At 44.2% G+C, this 19,317-nt stretch overlaps 1 protein-coding gene across 1 annotated transcript; it reads right to left on the bottom strand.

Annotated features, from left to right (window-relative positions):
• Positions 1–708: 708 nt before the first annotated feature.
• Positions 709–19,074, bottom strand: LOC308586522 (cytochrome P450 4B1-like). The gene is made up of 12 exons (XM_081193208.1): positions 18,769–19,074; positions 16,991–17,135; positions 16,153–16,197; positions 13,787–13,914; positions 11,941–12,065; positions 9,082–9,233; positions 6,697–6,803; positions 5,962–6,152; positions 4,595–4,728; positions 4,071–4,135; positions 2,808–2,890; positions 709–1,285 (listed from the first exon to the last, which is right to left on the bottom strand). Exons 1-12 carry the CDS (start codon positions 18,925–18,927, stop codon positions 1,108–1,110), a joined length of 1,512 nt encoding a protein of 503 aa, XP_081049334.1. The 5' UTR covers positions 18,928–19,074; the 3' UTR covers positions 709–1,107.
• Between the last annotated feature and the right edge of the window lie 243 nt (positions 19,075–19,317).

The following is a 19,317-nucleotide window of genomic DNA, read 5'->3' as shown; positions in this document are numbered from 1 at the left end:
TGTTTGGTAACATGCACCCTGTCAATTGAGAATACATAAGTTCGGGAGGGGGGTGGTCTATCTGTTGCTGTAACCAGTGCTATTTTTCCTCTTAGAAATGTTTAGGGGTACTCTCATTTTCCTACTCATATTGAAATACTGCATCTCAATGTGGCCAAACTTAGATTTACAAAATGTTTAGGGGCATGCGTCCCCCCAGAAAAAAAGCACTGGCTGTAAATGCTCTGCTGGGAACAAATCTGAGGACAGCTGCCTAGAGGCTATTAGTGTGTGCACATTAGTGAGTTGCTGTACATGTGTGCTTTTGTCAATAATGACTTAAGCATTAGACATGTGCCTTCCTAGGTTGGGCGTGCCTAGGTCAAGGGATACATCAAAACAACGAAAGAACAAAAACAAAAAATTAGAATTAGGAATAATTCCAAAGGTCAAACTGAGATAATTCTGACAGACGTACCAGTTTCACTTTATAAAACCAGGGAGTCTTTGACTCCTCCAAATATAGTCCAGTCCTTCCCCTACACATGCTATTGGGTGTGCATACAGCCTTCCTGAAAATTCAGCTCTCCATGAACAGAAAGGCTAGTGATGATGGACGGGGAAGTGTGGGAAGGTAGGGAAGAGGTGAGTCCCAGATCTGCCCTTGGGGAGAAGCTTGGGTAAATCAAAGGAGGAATTTGAGCACTATGCCGCAATTGTCAGTTTTATTGTCAGTACATGTCTGTTTATTAAACAGCTGAGTGAGCTACTGTAGAGCCAAACCAGATGATACGCAAGTGACCCACTCCTGGATACAGGTAGGTAGCCTTGTTGGTCTGCCGTAGTCGAAACAAAATAAAAAAATTCCTTCCAGTAGCACTTTAGAAACCAACTAAGTTTGTTATTGGTATGAGCTTTTGTTTGCATACACACTTCTTCAAATATACCCTCTCACTATATATAAGGGCCTGGTGACTTTTGTTTCAGTGTATCTGAAGATGTGTATATGCACACGAAAGCTCACACCAATCAATGTGCTCAGCCACAAATGGCTTTTATTGAAGCACCAAATGATTTGTGCAACGTCCTGCTCCAAGTCTTCCACTGCACATTATTCCCGCCGCAGCTTCAGATTTGCGCCACTTTCTTCATGCGAAGGTGTATCCCTTTGTGGGAACGCAAGACGATCTGAGGGGTGGGGATAGGCGCAGGCTGAGTCGGGTCAGGCGAAAGCTCGAACCGAAGCAGAGTCAGGGCCAGAGCCACTTTCATCTCGTTCATGGCAAACTGCTGCCCAATGCAGTTCCTGGAAGGACAAAGAGAGCGGGTTACAACAGAGAACCTCAGCTTGCGGAGACTCCATGCTAAACCTGAACCTTCCTGCAAATGCCCTTGACCCAAGGCTGGAGAACATCCCTGGACTGTTTGATGTGGCCCATGACCTCCCCTGCAGTAGTTGACCCCCTAGGTGTGGCAATTTGGCTTGCCAAAAAAAGTCTCATTTGCACAAATAGGTCCTTTCCCCCCTAGGTCCTGCATTGAAGGGGGGGCAGGGGATTTTCAGGGTGTGGGAGCTGGAGAGGGAAGGAATAGCCATCCTTTCCCCCACCTGCTTCCCTCTCCTGAAAACTGTCCCGGGTAACAATTAGACATGGGGCAGGGGCGGAATTCCACTGATGTCAATGGAAGCTTCTTTCTAACTATCCTATGGGTGGTGGATAGGGAGGCTGCTGGGAAAGGGTAGAGATAAAGAGAAGAGGGGAGGATGAATAGCAAGGAAAAGAGAGAAAAGCTGGGTGTGCACACACATCCAAACAGGTGCATGTGTAAATACAGGTGGGTGGGGATAATGCTGGGGGATGCTTGTGTGTGCAAATGGAAGGATGCTGTGAGCATGGCAGAAGGGGGAGCAGCTCCACCCCCCCCCCACACACACACTTTTGGCATCATTTCCACCTTAGGTCAGGGGTGGGGAACTTCAGGATCTGGCCACACCTACTGCATCCTATGCACCTGCCCCCCCCCCAATCACTGGCATGCAATTCTCATCAGATTATCCATAATGGACTCTGGTCCCCAGGCAGAGGGAGGATGTTCTCCCCCCCCCCACTGTAGGTGGGAATATATGTGCAGAGAGCATTGGGGGATAAGCCCAAATTAATGCTCCTGTTGGCCAAAGGCAGGGGTGGGGGACCTCTTTTCCATGTGACTGTGCCCAAAGGAATTGTGAAGTAGTAAGGGGCAGTGCAGAGATTCGGGACAAAGTGCTGGGCCCTGCAGCCCAGGCAGGGGATTGGGGGGCGTGGGGCATGATGCGAGAGAGCAAGTGGTAGTGGCAAACTGATAGTAAGCCACCTTCCCCTTCATTTCCCCAGAAACGACTCTGGGCCACAAGCAAGGCGGAAACTGGGGAGGAAGAAAGGAGCAACCCAGATGCCAAAAAATCTTCTTTTTTTAAAAAGTGGGCAGCAGTGGCAGGGAGAGAGGAGAGGAGCATCTGGGGCAAAAGAAAGTAGACTAGTGGAATGGCCAAAGTAGCAGGGGAGGGTTGGAAGTAGCAAGCATGCCCTGCGCCTGGATGCCACCTTACCCAGGACTCCTGCAGGATTCCCCTCACCTCCCCCATAGATGGAAGATACTAACGACGACCTCTCTGCAAGATTGGAGCTACCCGAAAGTGACTTTGTTGATATCCCCCATGCTAAAAATGCATTTTAAATTCATCTTCACTATGCCAAGCTTACAGAGTCTTCAGAGTTTAGCTTTTCCACTACGATTTAATATCTTAAACACTGCTCTAGTTTACATCTATATTATATAAACGTCACCGTGGCCCAGCAGAGAAAGGCAGGAAGGCATGAGAGTTTCTGTTGGATACATTCTCAGGAGAAAACCTCAGAGGATCAAACACCTAAAATGAAAGCATTCATTATTTAAAAAGAGAAACAAACCCCAAACTTCAGTTTGACATTTTAAAAGCCATAGAATGTTAATCAGCCCAACACCTGGTGGAAGAGAAACGTTTTTATTTGGTGCCTAAAAATATGCAATGAAGGCACCGGGGAAGTCTCCCTGGGGAGAGCATTCCACAAGCCAGGAGCCACCGCAGAAAAGGCCTGTTCTCTTCTTGCCACCTACTGAACCCCTCGTGGAGAAGGCAGTCAAAGAAGGGCCTCAGGTGATGATCACAGGGGCTGGGGTGGTTCTTATGCAGAGAGGTGGTCCTTAAGGTATTGTAGTTTTGAGCCATTTAAGGCTTTATTGCTCAAAACCAGTACTTTGAATTGGGCCTGGAAACTAATTGGCAGCCAGTGCAATCAGGCCAGGAATGGTGTGCTCAAACCAGATTGCCCTGGTGAGCAACCTGGCTGCTTAATTCTGCACCAGCTGAAGTTTCTGAACTGTCTTCAGAGGCAACCCTAAGTATAGCTCATTACAGTAATCTAACCTAGAGGTTACCAGAAGATAGACAGCAGAAGTTAGGCTATCCCTATCTGGATAAGGGTGCAGCTGGACTACCAGTCAAACTGATGGAAGGCACTCCACACCATCTTGGCTGTGAGTCTTAGGGGACCTGCTCCCTGCCTTGCAGGCCTCTTTCACCTGGCCTAGGAGGGCAGGGACTGGACTGACTGCAGCTACAAAACTGAGGCTGCTGAGGATGTCAGAGACATCTTGGCTGCAAGGCTTGGGGGACTGTTTGTGTAGGTTTGTTGTTGCTGTTGTTATTTAGGGAGGGGAGATGTATTTGGGAGCAGAGGAGCTGTGGAGAGGAATGGGAAACAATCACAGAGGTTCAGGGTAGAGGGGGGGTATGGTGTGGGAGGTGGGGCAGGCCAGGTAAGGGGCACAGCCTCTCCTCCAATATTGCGAATTTCAGTCAGTTTGCAGCTGGTATTGCTGAATGCCTGGTCGTCTTGGAGCAAGACCTCACTCATCCCTGAACTGATTGTGAATGAGAAGGACCTTTGCTGCATTAAAAGCTTGTTTTTGCAGAGTGAATAGTATTTAGCAATGACTTCACACTAGCAAACTGAAGGAGCATTGTTGCCTTAAAGTGAAATAGCTAGAATACCAAAGAAGTACCATACCTCAGGATCCTTCCATATGCTGGGATTCTTGTGGATGAGATGAATGCTTATCGCAACCCAAGTTCCTGGGAAGAAGTCAACATGGAAAAAATGTCAAGTTGTGTTACAAGACCCTGGGTTATCTGATTGTTGAGGGAGTAACCATAGTGTTAAAGTGGGTTTGAGGCAGCAAAGCTTCAGATTTAAAGTCACGAATATTTTTTAAAATGAATTTTATTAGTATTTTCCACACAACAACAACACAAAAGATATCAAAAGATAACAATACACAGCACACAAAAATCAACATTCGAAAACTAAAAAAGAAAAACAAACAAATCCATATCTTACAAGTTAATATTATAAACACTAAAACAACAAGTCACGAATATTGTAATGACCATTTTGAATTCACCTAGGAGAAGTGATTCATTGCTAAAGCGCTCTTGCTATAATCTATAACTCACTTTTACAATGGAAGACAATGTGGATCACATCTATAAAGACAAATTATGGCTATGTGAGCGAAACAAAATGAAGCAAACCTTCAGGTAAAGTCCGTCCATCAAAGAATGTGATAGGTTTGCTGAGCTCTCGGGACACTCCTGGCACTGGAGGGTAAAGGCGGAGGCTCTCTTTAATGCATAGGGTACAGTAGGTCATCTTGCCAAGGTCATCCCTGAGGAAAAAGAAAGGCAAGTCAATAAAACAGGTGAAAGTTCATCCCCAGCAGCCCAGCTCTGTTCCTCAGGCAGACCAGTCCTATCTTCTCACTGTGCCAGGAGCTGTTATGCTGGTGCCACCATAATGTTGTTGAGAGTCCTACGCTCCCTCAGCAGATGGAGCACAATAACTGCAGGAGAACCAAATGCTAATGCAATGCCACCAACACAATGTGAAAATGCAATGTGGGCAAAGGGTGGGGCCGACCGGAAGAAAGAGATTTGTAGCATTATTATCCATTTATGATAGGGTGGAAGGTTCACAGGCTATGAAGGACCTGCTCACAAATTTATTGACAGCTGCATGAATTACTATAGCTAGGAAGTGGAAGGGGCAAGCAGAATATAACATGGAAGAATGGTATAAAGAGGTGTGGATTATAGCTATTAATGATAAATTAACATGTGCCATTAAGGTAAGACGGGGATCTGAGGAGATATGGAGGGGATTTGTAGAATCTGTATTGTTAAAACGGAAAGGGGTCAAACCATTGCAAGAAGTGTTGAAATTTTGGGAGGCTGGACAGTTACGACGGAATGGTCTTGGTGGTAGAGTGCACATATTTATTCTTATTTATTTATGATTATTACTTTGTCAAAATAAAAAAAAATAAAAAGGGGGGAAGAAAGGGATTTGTTCCTTTGCCTTTCCCTTTGCCCCTCTCTCACACAACTTACAGGCAGCAATGACAAAGCAATGGAGACTGGTGGGGATAATCAGGAGGCAATGTTTCTGGAGCCCTACTCACTTTACGGTTAAGGATCAGCCAAGTATAGTGGTACCTTGGGTTACATATGCTGCAGGTTACATACGCTTCAGGTTACAGACTCCGCTAACCCAGAAATAGTACCTTGGGTTAAGGACTTTTTCTTCAGGATGAGAACAGAAATCGTGCTCTGGCGGCGTGACGGCAGCAGGAGGCCCCATTAGCTAAAGTGGTGCTTCAGGTTAAGAACAGTTTCAGGTTAAGAACGGACCTCCGGAACGAATTAAATACTTAACCCGAGGTACCACTGTACTGAGGCAAACTCTGGCCAGAGCCTTGAGATGGGCTGGGCAGTCTCTCCTGCAAGCTCAGGGCTATCCCCCACTGTACCCATGCTTTGCTTGGCACATCCTTGGGAAAATGGGTGTGTTCTCCTAAATTCCTTGTATTGTGGAGAACTGTCCAATAAAAATGCGCACTCACCAGTGGATGGTGTCACGTTCCCCCAGAATGGCCTTGATCTCCTCCCTGCATTTCTGCTGATGTTCCGGATTTGTTGCAAGGCAATACAGCAGCCAGGAGATCCCACTGGCTGTGGTATCGTGGCCTTCAAACATGAAAGTGTCCACCTCAGCACGCAGATCTTCGTCAGATAGCCCACTACCATCTTCATCCTAAAGATGGGTAAATGTCACCTGGGGTTCATTCAGGGATCCATTGTTTCTGACCCTTTGTACAATGCATCTGCAAAACTGCATGATTTGCAACATTCATTTTCACAGAATGTGGGTTTTCTTGGCACAGAATGAAGAAGTAGCAGCATTCTGCCGTGCCAAAAGGCAGGATAAATATGATGTCACCATTTGTTCTTTGAAGACAAAAAGAAGTCAGTACAGATGTTGAAACACTGGTGCAATATTTTCCTTCAATTGTATTTTGTTCCTTCCCCTCTCCAAAAAGAAAAAGAGTTGCGCACTGCTTTCTCCATCATATGAAACTTCCAAACATTCCAAGGAAAGCTCTGGGACAGTGAATTAGTGAAGCTTCGCCTTGAGTATGCAAAATTATGAACGATGGTTGCAAGATCCTACATTCAAGTTACCAGTATTCAAGTTACCAGTGTCACCAGTATTACAAGTCACTTGGAAATCACAGCTATATTTGGTGCAACAGATTCAAATATTGAAATGACTATGCCCCCCCCCGCCCACTACTCACTTTGGCAAAGAGAAGGATGTCGAGAAAATCAAGGTGCCGCTTTTTCTGGATCTTCTGGAGTTCTTCTTCATCCCTCAGAGATTTCTTTCTCTCTTTGATTATCTTATCTGTGTCGGAAAATGAATACTATAACAGCTCATCTGAAATTACTAGCTCACTGATCAGATTCGTTAAAATGACTATGTTTAGTCCCTTACACATTTCTGGATAAGTGAATGTTTGCCATAGAATCATAGAACTGTAGAGTTGGAAGGAATCCTTAGGATCATCTAGTCCAGCCCCCTGCAATGCAGGCATATGAAGCTGTCCCACCCAGAGACTGAACCTTCAACCTTGGTGTTATCAGCACCATGCTAGTGTATTTTAATGTGCATGAATCACTAATATTCTTTTTTAAGACTCCATCTCTTGCATAATTCATCAAGTATGTTCACATCTACTATATTCATTTGGAGCAAGGACTCTTATACCACATTCAGGGTTTCCCACAAAGACTTATGGGAACTGAAGCTTGTTAGAATTCTTGCTGAGAATTGTTAGGAGGCCCCCACTTCCACTTGAGGCGCCACGGAAGATGGCTGACAATACCATCGCTCCAGCTCCCACAAGGTAATTAGAGGCTGAGATGGGAGTAATCAGCCTCTCAAATTCTTCCCGGTGTAAGGGAAGATGCAGTCTCATCTGCAGATGCCCAATAAACCACCCCCAAGTTCATAAAGAAGGAGGGGTGGGGGCACTGGATGGAAGGCCCCCGAGGGAGTTCGGATCTCCTGGACGCTGTCCCCGCGAGCGCACTAAGTTCCATTTCTTAAGATGAAAAATTGGATTTAAGTTTTGGGCATGCTTTGAGTGAGGAGGTGAAAATTAATCTGCCAATTAAGCCAGCCACTGAGGTGCCAAGAGAGACGGAGAGGAAGAAAGAATAACATCTAAGAATAACATCTAAGTCGGTATGTTGGAACGGAAGGGAAAAGGGGGGGGCAAAGCTTTTTTTACTATTATTTATTACAATACCTGACAACCCCCCCCAGAAGAACCATTTACATTATTTACAGCAAGTGAGATGGGAAAATATAAACTCTGTGGAAATAACAATACTATATAATTAAATCTTTTGTTTTTTGAAATGCTTGGAAGAAGATAAAAGACCCTCCAAATATTGATATTAGAAAGAAGCAGGATCTCGTTAGCCGCTGGAGACACTTCAAAAAACTTTGGAAAGACTGAGCTGCAGAGATAAATAGTCATAGGGGGAGGTGAGCTCTTAATTTGTTATTATATCTGCACTTCAAGTCCAATTCGGCAAATCTCCCCTGGAAAGGCTAATGTTTGATGCAACTGGTCTGGGAAAATTAATAAGCAAATGCCTAGATTTGATTTGATTGGAACCGAGAGAAGATGGCGTCTGCCAGCAGTGGAATGACTTTTGGACTGATTCGGCATAAACACCAGCGTGTGAGGAGATACTGCAACAATAGGCTTACAAGCTGCAACAATAGGAGAGTCAAGCATACAAAATTCACACAGAAGCACATCATTGCTTACTTCAACTCACCTTCAACTCAGAGGCCATGAAAGAAGAAAGGTTAACAACAGGAAGATTTAAAGGAACTATTGGAAACTCAAGGCAGTAGAGATATAAGATGATCAGAGCCCCCACCCCAAACTTGAAGCATAGGAAGTCCCCCAAAAATTTATAATTTGGCAGAATATTTGCACTATATGATATGTATTTGTATAATTTGGAATATTTAATGTGATTTGATTGGACTGTTAAAATGGAAAATTTAATAAAAATTGTTTTTTGAGAGAGAGAGAGAGAGAGAGAGAGAGAGAGAGAGAGAGAGAGAGAGAGAGAGAGAGAATAGTTAGGAGGCCCTTAATAAACTATAGGTCCCATGAGCCTTCAGGGAAATCCCCATCTGATAAAGTGATATACGAGTGCTTTAAATGGATGATGTGGATGTGACATAGGCTTTTATTTCATGACAATTTTAATGTTTTGCATGCTAAACTCTGGAGGATTCCCATGACCTTCACACAAGAAAGAGCTGTATAGGGAAACAGGAGGACTATAAGCAACATATGGTAATCAAAGCTAATCACTATGTTCAAGCTAGTGGCCTCATTCACACAACCTTTTAAAATAACGTGAACCTCCTCAGAACACATTTAGGGAGACATGCAGGGGAAAGAGAGGGAAAGTCCTATTGTGCGAGCATCTTTTTTTGCACTGACCGGATGGTTCCTTAGCCACTGCATTGGATACAAGCTTAAATGTGTATGGCCGCTTCTGTATTCTCTGGGTCAGTAGCAGCCTGGCATTGCTTGAATCGACTTCTAAAATCTAAGGCAGAAAAAGAAAGAATGATTCAGGGAAATTACCTGTATGATGATGGGCAACCTGGCAAGCCTTCCGAAACCGATATCCTTCAGGGGTAAACCAGTAAATCAAATCACTCTGACCCAGGATTGTATGCAGTCTGGTGCACACTAAGCAACACAGATCCATGACAGCTTGGACGTAGGAATTCTCCCTGAAAGTCAAATGATGAAATCCTGGTTTTGATGCCAAATCTTACCAATGGTTAAAGAAATTGGAGTTCTTGTTGAAACTGCACTGAAAAGGATATATCAAGAACTCTGGCCAAAAGTTTCAATATAAGTGTCAGGGGTTCAGGAGCAGAGGCGAGGGCAAGGGAGGAAACAGAGAGCGAGGGGGAGGAGGCAGAGGAAAAGATGAGTGATGACGACGACCCGAGATCTCCGAGTCTTTCCAGTGAATCGGAAGATTCACAGAAAGGAGCGCCAGTGGCCAGAACAAGGGGGGAACCTAGGGGGACACCCCAGGAAGAAGGGTCCAGAGGGGGCTCAGAGGGGAGCAGTTGGAAATCGGGACCAGCGTCACCAACAGAGAGCAGGGGAGAAGAAGGGCGCCAGGTATCAAGCGCTGGCAGCTCGCAACAGGAGGGAGGGCACGAGTCAGGAGTGGCCACACCTCCATCGGGGAGCGAAGAAACGGTCAGGCGGAAAGTGGAAGGTTGGGCGCGCGCGCCAAGTTCAAATGCACAGGAAGGTGGCGCAGTAAGCAGCCCGGAAAGGGAGCCAGGTCCTAAAGCCCGGCGCAAGGAGACAGGAGGGTCGGGGGGGTCCGCGTCAGAAGAATCCCGGAAGGAAGAGACCACGGGGGGCAGAGGGACCCAGAGAAGAACGGTCAGGCGGAAAAGGTGGAGTAAGGCTAGGTTAGTAAGCTGGTGCTCAGGGGGCGGAGACTCAGACGGAGCTTCGCCGGTCTAACCCATAAGACGTAGAGCTGCACGCAGCAGCTTGAGAATGGAAACTGTAACTCAATAAAGACTTTTATAAAGTGAACGCTGGCTAGCGTGATCCTCTGTGAGCTAGGATCTGGAAGCAGCTCTGACAATAAGGAATAATTCCTACTCAAGAGTTGAAATGAAAAACGTGTGTATTCTGCTAAGAATAACAGTTTGGAGCTGGTAGTAAATTTAAACACAACGTGTAAGTACGATAGTTTTAAAGTAATGGTAAGTTTGGATACAACGTTTAAGTACAGAAATAATGTAGTTTCAAATATACAGTGATATAGTACAAAGGTACATGAAATACCAGTGCACAACGATTGTTTTATACAAGTCTCAATAGACTTAAAGGTGTAAGCAGAGAAGGGATTTAAAGTCCAAGGTCATCTATGGTGGTTTATTAGAGAAAAGAACTGTAGTCTTGATGTTCATTCAAGCCCTTGGGGGACATCGTTTCAAACAAATGAATATATCGTGCTTCCTGTTGTAACAATAGTCTACACCTTTAAGAAGGGAGAGCCTATCCTCCCTCCCCCACAGACACACATATAAAGACAATGATTTCACTCCCTAATAGAAAACGCACAGAGAAACGCAAGAAAACTTGGATGCAATTATCTAAGGTGAGAAAACACTGAACTGATGTCCGTTTTTCACAAATAATTTGACTGGAGATAATAACTCTTGGAAATCCTTATTTCTAGACGCATGTTGAAAAAGAAACATAAAAGAACTAAATGATACAGACTTCCAACAGATTTATAGTCGTCAAAAAACCGAGGTATGGAACCAAATATCATGATATGTGTTAACATACTTTAGAATGTATATAATTTATTATATTTATGATCTATGGATTGAAGCACCTTGATCTATCTTGACATATTTTTTGATATTACCAGCTGAAGAAGGCGTGTTCTCCGAAACAGGGCCCTGTCCTGGTTACCACTACTGAGTCGTACATCTGATTCACACTCCGGATACTCCTTCTTGGCCCCATTTGATCCTTTATTCTTTATTCTTTATTCTGATTTTATATAATGTGGACTCTTTTTGACTGCTATTGAGACTTGTATAAAACAATCGTTGTGCACTGGTATTTCATGTACCTTTGTACTATATCACTGTATATTTGAAACTACATTATTTCTGTACTTAAACGTTGTATCCAAACTTACCATTACTTTAAAACTATCGTACTTACACGTTGTGTTTAAATTTACTACCAGCTCCAAACTGTTATTCTTAGCAGAATACACACGTTTTTCATTTCAACTCTTGAGTAGGAATTATTCCTTATATTGAAACTTTTGGCCAGAGTTCTTGATAAATCTTACCAATGAACATTGTTCTTACAGTATAGTTTTAAAACATTAAATTAACTCTGTGCCACCAAATCAGCTCTGTGGCACCAAATCGTACAACAAAGCACATGAATAGGTGAATATTTCAAAATGTGAAAAGGGTGTGAGAAAGCTCTGGCTTTTCACTTGCTAATACTGCTGTTACCTCTTATAAATACTATATTAAAAGTTCGATTTTATTTTATTTTTGAGAAGGAAAGGTTACTACACTAATATAAACAACATTTTCTCAATGACATAATGTTTATGCATAATAAGAAAAATCTGGTTATTTTTGTAAGCTACTGGAGTTCATCTAATTACATAAGCAATCAGCGCTGAATCAGATCATAAGAGAATCCCAAACATTTGTGCAAATAGCACTGAATGTTATGTTGTTGCCACATGTGGTAGTTTAAGTGGGCATCAACTGTGTATTTCAGAGCAGTGAACTATGGTGTGGAATGCAGAAAGTAAATTCAGGAGAGCCAGATGGATCTTTTAAAATTACCGCTCAGTACATTCCTAGTCTGGGAGAGGAGCCTTTTGTCTCAGAGCTAAAAGACATTAATACTACTAACCTGTCCATTTGGCAGTTGCTGTTATAACTGAAGGCGCATTTCATGATGCTGTCAAGAGTCATCAAGCTCACGTGTTCAAAGAGCTCCACTGATTTACCTTGTGTGATCAGCTGTTCCCATTTATCCTAAAACAAGAGATGAAAAATGGTTCATAGCTAATCTCACCGCTGATATTCTCAGAGTGCAAAACCAAATCCAGTTTTTTTTAGACCATGGAAAAAGCACATTGCGCAAAGCAGAAAAGAGGGGTGTCTTTGCGAGATCTCCCTATACTGGTTGGTGGGCCTAACTCTGAAAGAGCCTAACATCCAAAGGACTTGGAAAGATTTCCTGAATATTTCTGGTAGAGTAAGGCACATAGAGTCTAGTCCTTATGGGGGATTTTTAAGTAGGAAAATATTAGCATGAAGACAGGTAAGTTCCAAATAATGGACCTCTCCCTTTTGCGTGTCTGGAGCCTGTCTACTGCGTTTTCTCTTTGTACTCTGGGTCTCAGCAATTTCTCTTCCAGCTTTTGAGAATCCTTCATTCCCAGCTCTGGGGCACACACTGCAACTACGTCTCAATTAAGAATAGACTTTGGGCACATCCAACTTTACTGCGACTTTATCAAGTGGCAGAAGAATCAGAACTCTCCATTTTCTGACTCCCGACACACAGATTTGAAGCAAACTTTTCTTGAGCTTTGATTGTTAGCAACCTGTCTGATATGCTTTATACCCTAAGACAAATGGCCCTTATTCATGGCTCCCATATAGGCTGCAGCCCCTTGATAAAATAACGAGACAATGTTTTAAACTTGTCTCTTGATGGCTTTCATTGCTCCTTGTTCCTTTTCTATGTTGCTGTTTCTGAAAGCCACCTTGAACTGCGGAAGATATTTTAAGTAAATATAAATGGTATGGAAAAATACCTGGTGCATCCTTCACCAGCCTGGTGTACCCCAAACTCCCAGCAGCCCCAGCTAGCTCAGCGACTGGGGCTAATGGGAGCTGCAGCCTGGAGGGCACAGACTGATCTGGTGTATAAAACAGGTGTAATCCAGCTCACTACTTTAGAATTCTACCAATCCTGCTGCCCGCTAACAACAACTTTCTCAGCAACTGTCCCAAGACTTTGGCATTGTTTCCTAAGGGAGGCCCAACTGTCTTCTTCCCTACTGATTTTTGAGTGGAGGGTAAACACTTTTTAGTATTTTTTTTAAAAAAAAGCATTGGGAAAAGTCTTTCCTCCTCCCGGGAGGGGAGGGGTTGTGAGCGGGAGACAATTCCTGCGTCATGAAGGGGGCGCTCCGCCCCCTGCTTCAACTCCAGGGCTGGCGCCACGCCCCTCCCCGGTTGGGCACCCAATAGGGAAGCTCGGCGGGGGCGTGGCTTGTTGCTCAAACGCAGCCGCGCCAGCCATCCCCACCATTGCACACACATTTTCCTCGAGTCACCCACCCACCCTCCACTCCCTTTAGATTAGCTGTTCCTGAGACTTTGCTATGGACCTCTGGTTGGTCGCCCTGTTTAACCAGGGGGCCTGGTAGGAGTTTTTTCCAATTGGCTAAATTGGCCCGGCCTCTTGGTTTTTTTCGCCTACCTCGTAGCAACCGTCACAACGTTCGTGGTATTTGGCAGTTAGGCATTGGAATGTGTTGTTGGTGTTTTGGGGGGCAAGGCGTGGTCATCGCCTTCCCCGACAATTTTGGGTATTCCGCTAAAGGAATCCGGCGGTCGTGGATCCTGTCCGATGCCCGTGTGGCGGGGGGCCATGGCATGACCCTCGGTGACATCAGGAAGAGAGCCTATAGTTGGATTAGCATCAACAGGCTTCCCCTACTGGTTACCGCAACAGGACTTACCAACATTGTTTTTGTAGACTCTGCTATCAGCGTCACATAGGGTTTCAAAATGGAATAATGGAAACCTGGAGTGAGAAGCTTTCGATGCTGTGCCCACTTTGGCCCATGCAGGACGAGCAAGCCTTTCCCTATAGGAACACATACATTTTCTTTCAATTGAGCATCTACAAACATAAGAGTCTTGGTATATCAAACAGAACAATCTTCTCTAGCCATCAGAATTCAGCTACAATTGTTTTCTTTCTCTCTCTGTTTATTTCCTCCAGTCACTGGAGAAACAGGTACCTGATACAAGTAGAGAAAAAGATGGGAGCTTTTGAGATGTCGATCAGAACCACAGATTGCTTGGATTGAGGATCTAGTTGGCAGTTCCATTGTAGCTGGGGGGGGGTGGCGGGGGCGGGCGCTGTGTGTCTAAACCACTGAGCGTCTTGGGCTTGCCAATTGTAAGGTCGGCAGTTTGAATCTGTGCAACGAGGTGAGCTCCCATTGCTCTTTCCCAGTTCCTGCCAACCTAGCAGTTCAAAAGCATACCAGCGCAAGTAGATAAATAGGTACCGCTATGGCAGGAAGGCAAACAGCGTTTCCGCGTGTTCTGGCTTCCATTATAGTGTTCCATTGCACCAAAAGCAGTTTAGTCATGCTGGCCACATGACCCGAAAAGCTGCCTGCAGACAAGCGCTGGCTCCCTTGGCCTGAAAACGAGATGAGCGCCACACCCCATAGTCGAATTTGACTGGACTTAACCGTCCAGGGGTCGATTACCTTTTTTTACATTTCTATTGTAGCCAATATATTGTAGTGTATAGTAAAAGCCATGGTTTTCCCAGCAGTGATGTATGGAAGTGAGAGCTGGACCATAAAGAAGGCTGATCACCGAAGAATTGATGCTTTTGAATTATGGTGCTGGAGGAGACTCTTGAGAGTCCCATGGACTGCAAGAAGATCAAACGCATCCATTCTTAAGGAAATCAGCCCTGAGTGGTCACTGGAAGGACAGACCATGAAGCTGAGGCTCCAATACTTTGGCCACCTCATGAGAAGAGAAGACTCCCTGGAAAAGACCCTGATGTTGGGAAAGATTGAGGGCACAAGGAGAAGGGGACGACAGAGGACGAGATGGTTGGACAGTGTTCTCGAAGCCACAAACATGAGTCTGACCAAACTGTGGGAGGCAGTGGAAAATAGGAGTGCCTGGTGTGCTCTGGTCCATGGGGTCACGAAGAGTCGGACACGACTAAACGACTAAATAACAACAAATTGTAGCCAAATGGCAAAAAATAGACACATTTTGTCACAATCTGCCCTAAGGTTCTTGATTTTGTAGTATCAATCAGGCCTTTTCAATTTCATGTTTGCATTTATGGCTTACTTGCTGTCTGTCTGGTTGTGAATTTTCTATACTTGCTCCTTGCTCTACAGGTCTCTCTCTCTCCCCCCTTCCTTCCTTCCTTCCTTCCTTTCTTTCTTTCTTTCTTTCTTTCCTTTCTCTCTCTTACTCTTTTCCACCTGTAGCAGCTCTATAAAAATAGGTGGAGGTTCATGTTTGAGCTGGGATTCATGTTTCAAACACAGCAAGCTGCCTTAAGCATGCCTGCCACCTGTCGTTCTGATGCCTCAGTGCTCAAAGGTGACACTGCATTACACAATAGTTTACTCCCCACCCTCTTCTTGAAAATAAGTATGGGGAATTCAAACCTGAAACGTAAAATTGTGCTGTGGCCGTGTGTATAAAATGTCATTCCAATATCTAAAGTTAAATGTAGCTAAAGTATTGCAAACAAACAGGGTGGTATCCCACATTCCAATTCTGCTAGTGCAAGAGGCTTCTGCTTGTGCGAAGGAACTTTCCCCTTCTCTCCTCTGCAGCTTCCCACACACTCTCAAAACCAGATCTGGTGGTTGGAGACCCCGAGGAAAGATTTTGAGGGCACATGAGGGCTGCAGGGAGGAGGAGAGGATGGTGAAGTCCCACTGCATGAAGAGAAATCTGCTCACAAAACAGTGCATTTCCCCCTGTCTACAATTTTATTAGTTCATAACACTTTGTAGATTTTACTTCTAGTTTTCAGAAATCACACCTAAATAGCCCAGCTAGTATCTGGATCCAATTCACTATCCTATTGGATTCTATTTATTTATTTAAATATCTTCCAAAATAAATGTCATGGGCAGTATACTTAAGAGGAAAATTTTAAAAAACAAAACCCAAAACATTTAAAATCTAGATGTGGAACGCCCACACCGACAGTCCCAAAATGTACACCTTTTTAATTCCTAGAGAACCTATGCTATTTACAGTATTTACAGTCTGTTATGAACTTACATTAATTCTACTTCATAATAAAGGCCTCAAACATACATACCTATCCATGGAGTTATGTTCCGATAGGCCAAGCTGTCCTTTGGTTCTGTAAAGGGCAAGAGAGAAAGTGAAGAAGAGCAAAGAAGACAAAACTCAGTACTAACTCATAGCACTCACCTGTATTTAGAGAAGGGACCATAAAGCTGTGAGTGGTACATTTACTAATGTAGCGAACCAGTTCCCACATGATTCAGGATGATGGTACATGTGAAAGAATCACACAGGATATTGCATGTCCATCTAGATAGGAACACAGGCAGGTCTTTTGCAATTCTAATTGAATAAGCTAGCAACTAAATGCTGTTGTGCATTATTGCGCTGATTTAAATGCCTGCTGGAAACAGCCAATCCTCCTAGCCTACCTTTATCCAGGGGTGTAGCCGGGGGGGGGGGAGTAAATAAGTAAAAATAACAAACTGACCAATTGTGTCACAGATAACTTGGTTCTGCCCCCCCAAGGCTGCCCCCCATAAAATAAATCCTGACTACGACCATGCCCCCTTCATTGAGAAGTCCTACAAGGGTCTTCTCCTGCTTTGTGTGTGTGGCTTACCAAAAGCCAGATAAAGCAACCATCAGCTCCCCAACTCCTGATGTTCCATTCCACTCCTTTGGGGAAACCTGGTTTTTCTGCTGCATAGGTCAGATTTACTTACGGGCAACATGGGACACCATGCAAATCTGTTGGATAATATAGCATCTGTGACTTCCCTTTTCCCCACTGTGGATAACTGGAACTTATCATTGGCATCTGCAACTTGTTGTATCAGAATAACTAGGATGTCAACAATGCACATGTACCCCAATCAACCAGATATCAATGCCTTTTTTTTTTTTACCTGCTCTTGCGAGTAATGGTTTTGCATAATCAGGGTGTGTGATAGTTACACAGGCAGAGAAGTTCCCAAACCACAAAGGAAAGGCAAATGGATACAGAAGGCTCCAGTTTTCTGCCTTCTGGAAAACCTTGGAAACAGGTAAGAGCTGCAACAAATTAAGAGAGCAAAGAAGGAGGCGAAGGTGGAATATTTTCCTGAAGGGATCAGAACAAACATTCAATCTAAATTATGTTTGAGAGTGATAGAACTAGGATCCAGCACAATACGGGAGAAGGAATAAACCTGGAATGTTTAAGTATAAAACTAAACTATAAAATAAAATTTCAATTAAAATGCCTGCTGAAATAAAAAAAAATGTCATCACTAGGTTGGTAAAGAAAAAGCATTTTATATGTGATGGAGATTGTGTAACTGCACAAGGGGAACATGAACATGGAAATAATGCCTGGAAGAATAAACAGAACAAAACTGAACAGAAAAGATATAAACCACAGCAAGACCCATGGACTTAATTCTCCAGGCTATTTCCTGAACACAGAAAAACTGGATTGGCCTATATTTTGACATTGCTAAATTCGGCATCTGGCACCCAGAAATGAGAAGGGGGTCCAGGAATTAGAAGGGGAGACCAGGCACACCACAAACTTTAACAATATATTGTCTCTCGTCTGCTTCATCTGAGCAAAACTTTATCCCAATCGCTGATCAGAGAAGTGTGGAAAGACAAACTCCATGTCGCAAAATGTGGCTGTGGCTGTTAATGTAAATGGCTCAAGGGGTGGTATTAAACTAAGCCTTAATCAAAGTAGACTCACTGAAATTTATCAAACTAACTTAATCATCAACATTCATTTCAATGGGTCTGGTCTGAGTAGAACTCACTTGAATGCCACCTAAGGTTCATAAACATGCAAGGCGACATTGGTCAATCTAGATGTTTATCTAGTCATTGTGTTTTCAGGTCACCAGGTAGAATCAAAGGTCTGCTGCCTTTCTTATTCAGGTTCGGCTTCATACTTCAGAAATTTACAATGTAACCTTTTCCTCCAGGCTGAGTTGCTACCAATCCGAGCTCCATGGGCCAGTGGTCTGACTCCATATAAAGGCATCTTCCTTGTTCTAATTGCTTCTGTTAACTTAATAACAATAACAATTTATTATTTATACCCAACCATCTGGGTGGCTCCCAAGAGAATATTATTATTATTATTATTATTATTATTATTATTATTATTATTATTATTAAATAAAAAGTGATAAAACATCAAAAATTAAAAACTTCCCTAAACAGGGCTTCATTCAGATGTCTTCTAAAAGTCAGATAGTTGTTTAATCAAAGCACATACCGGTAAATAATGTGTGTTTTTATTTATTAATAAATGATACAATCCATTAATAATAATGTCTCTTAATAGTTGTGAATTTTACTCAGCTGCAAGCAACACCTCTTTGGATCGGGGATGGGGAAACTTTTTCAGCCCTTTTTCAGCCACATTTCCTTGTGGGCAAAGCTTTCACCAAGGAGGGGGAATGGGCACAGTAATGAATGTTAATGTCACCTCTGTACCGTAGTAGGCTAGTTTTTACGTGCACTCACACGCCCCTGGGACGGGTGGCCCTGGGTGGAGGATTCAGAAGGGTGTATCAGGTTCTCGGGATGATGCTGGACCTGTCCCTCACCCCCACCCCACCTCGCGATGCTTTGTGCGCTACGGCGGCGTCCGGATTTGAAGCTGCTTTTCTCCCATGCACAATAAGTCTCCTCTCTTTTCGCCTACCTCAGAGATGTGCCCATACAGCCAGTGGGTGGGGGGGCCCGGGAAACAGCTCAAAACCTTCAGTAGCTCCTGCCTCCGGCGATGCAACTGGATGACTTTGACCAGCACGCACGTTAGGCAAAAGACAATCGCCAAGTGCCAAATCCGCGACAGATCCATTGCAACAGCAGGAATGCTTGGAGGAAGTGGGCTTCAGAGCAGGACGCGGCCTCGATCAATGTGCCTCCCACGGACAGACGAAGGCGGCGCTTCCTGCATATTATGGATTACCTCGGGGCAAAGTGTATCCAATCGCGCATTTGTCCAACCTACCGGGTCGCCGTCAGAAAGGAAGAAGCAACCGAGGCCTCTGGGAACCTGGACGATCGGAGAGATAGGAGCAGCTTTCTGCGGCGGGGGCGCGGGTCTGTGTCTGCAGGGAAAGGGTTAAAAAGCGTTGCAATTGCTGCTGCTGTTGCTGCCGCCGCTGCCAGGCGTAGAGCTCCTGAGGCAGACTGCAGCCTCCGTGGTTGCATTAAAACTAACCCAAAAAACCCACGTCACTTATAT

This window comes from Podarcis bocagei, assembly GCF_964188305.1.
Source record: "Podarcis bocagei genome assembly, chromosome: 5".
In the NCBI taxonomy this organism is placed as follows: Eukaryota; Metazoa; Chordata; class Lepidosauria; order Squamata; family Lacertidae; genus Podarcis; species Podarcis bocagei.
This window is presented reverse-complemented; position numbering and strand designations above follow the sequence as displayed.

What these genes read in the sequence shown, in the direction of transcription:
- LOC308586522 (XM_081193208.1), bottom strand. Translation starts at nt 18,927, where the DNA reads ATGGATCTGTCGCGGATTTGGCACTTGGCGATTGTCTTTTGCCTAACG. An exon ending in GAACATAACTCCATGGATAG is followed by an intron (nt 13,915 to 16,152) that starts GTATGTATGTTT and finishes GTGTTCCTATAG; the next exon opens with GGAAAGGCTTGCTCGTCCTG. An exon ending in AGCAACTGCCAAATGGACAG is followed by an intron (nt 9,234 to 11,940) that starts GTTAGTAGTATT and finishes TTTGACTTTCAG; the next exon opens with GGAGAATTCCTACGTCCAAG.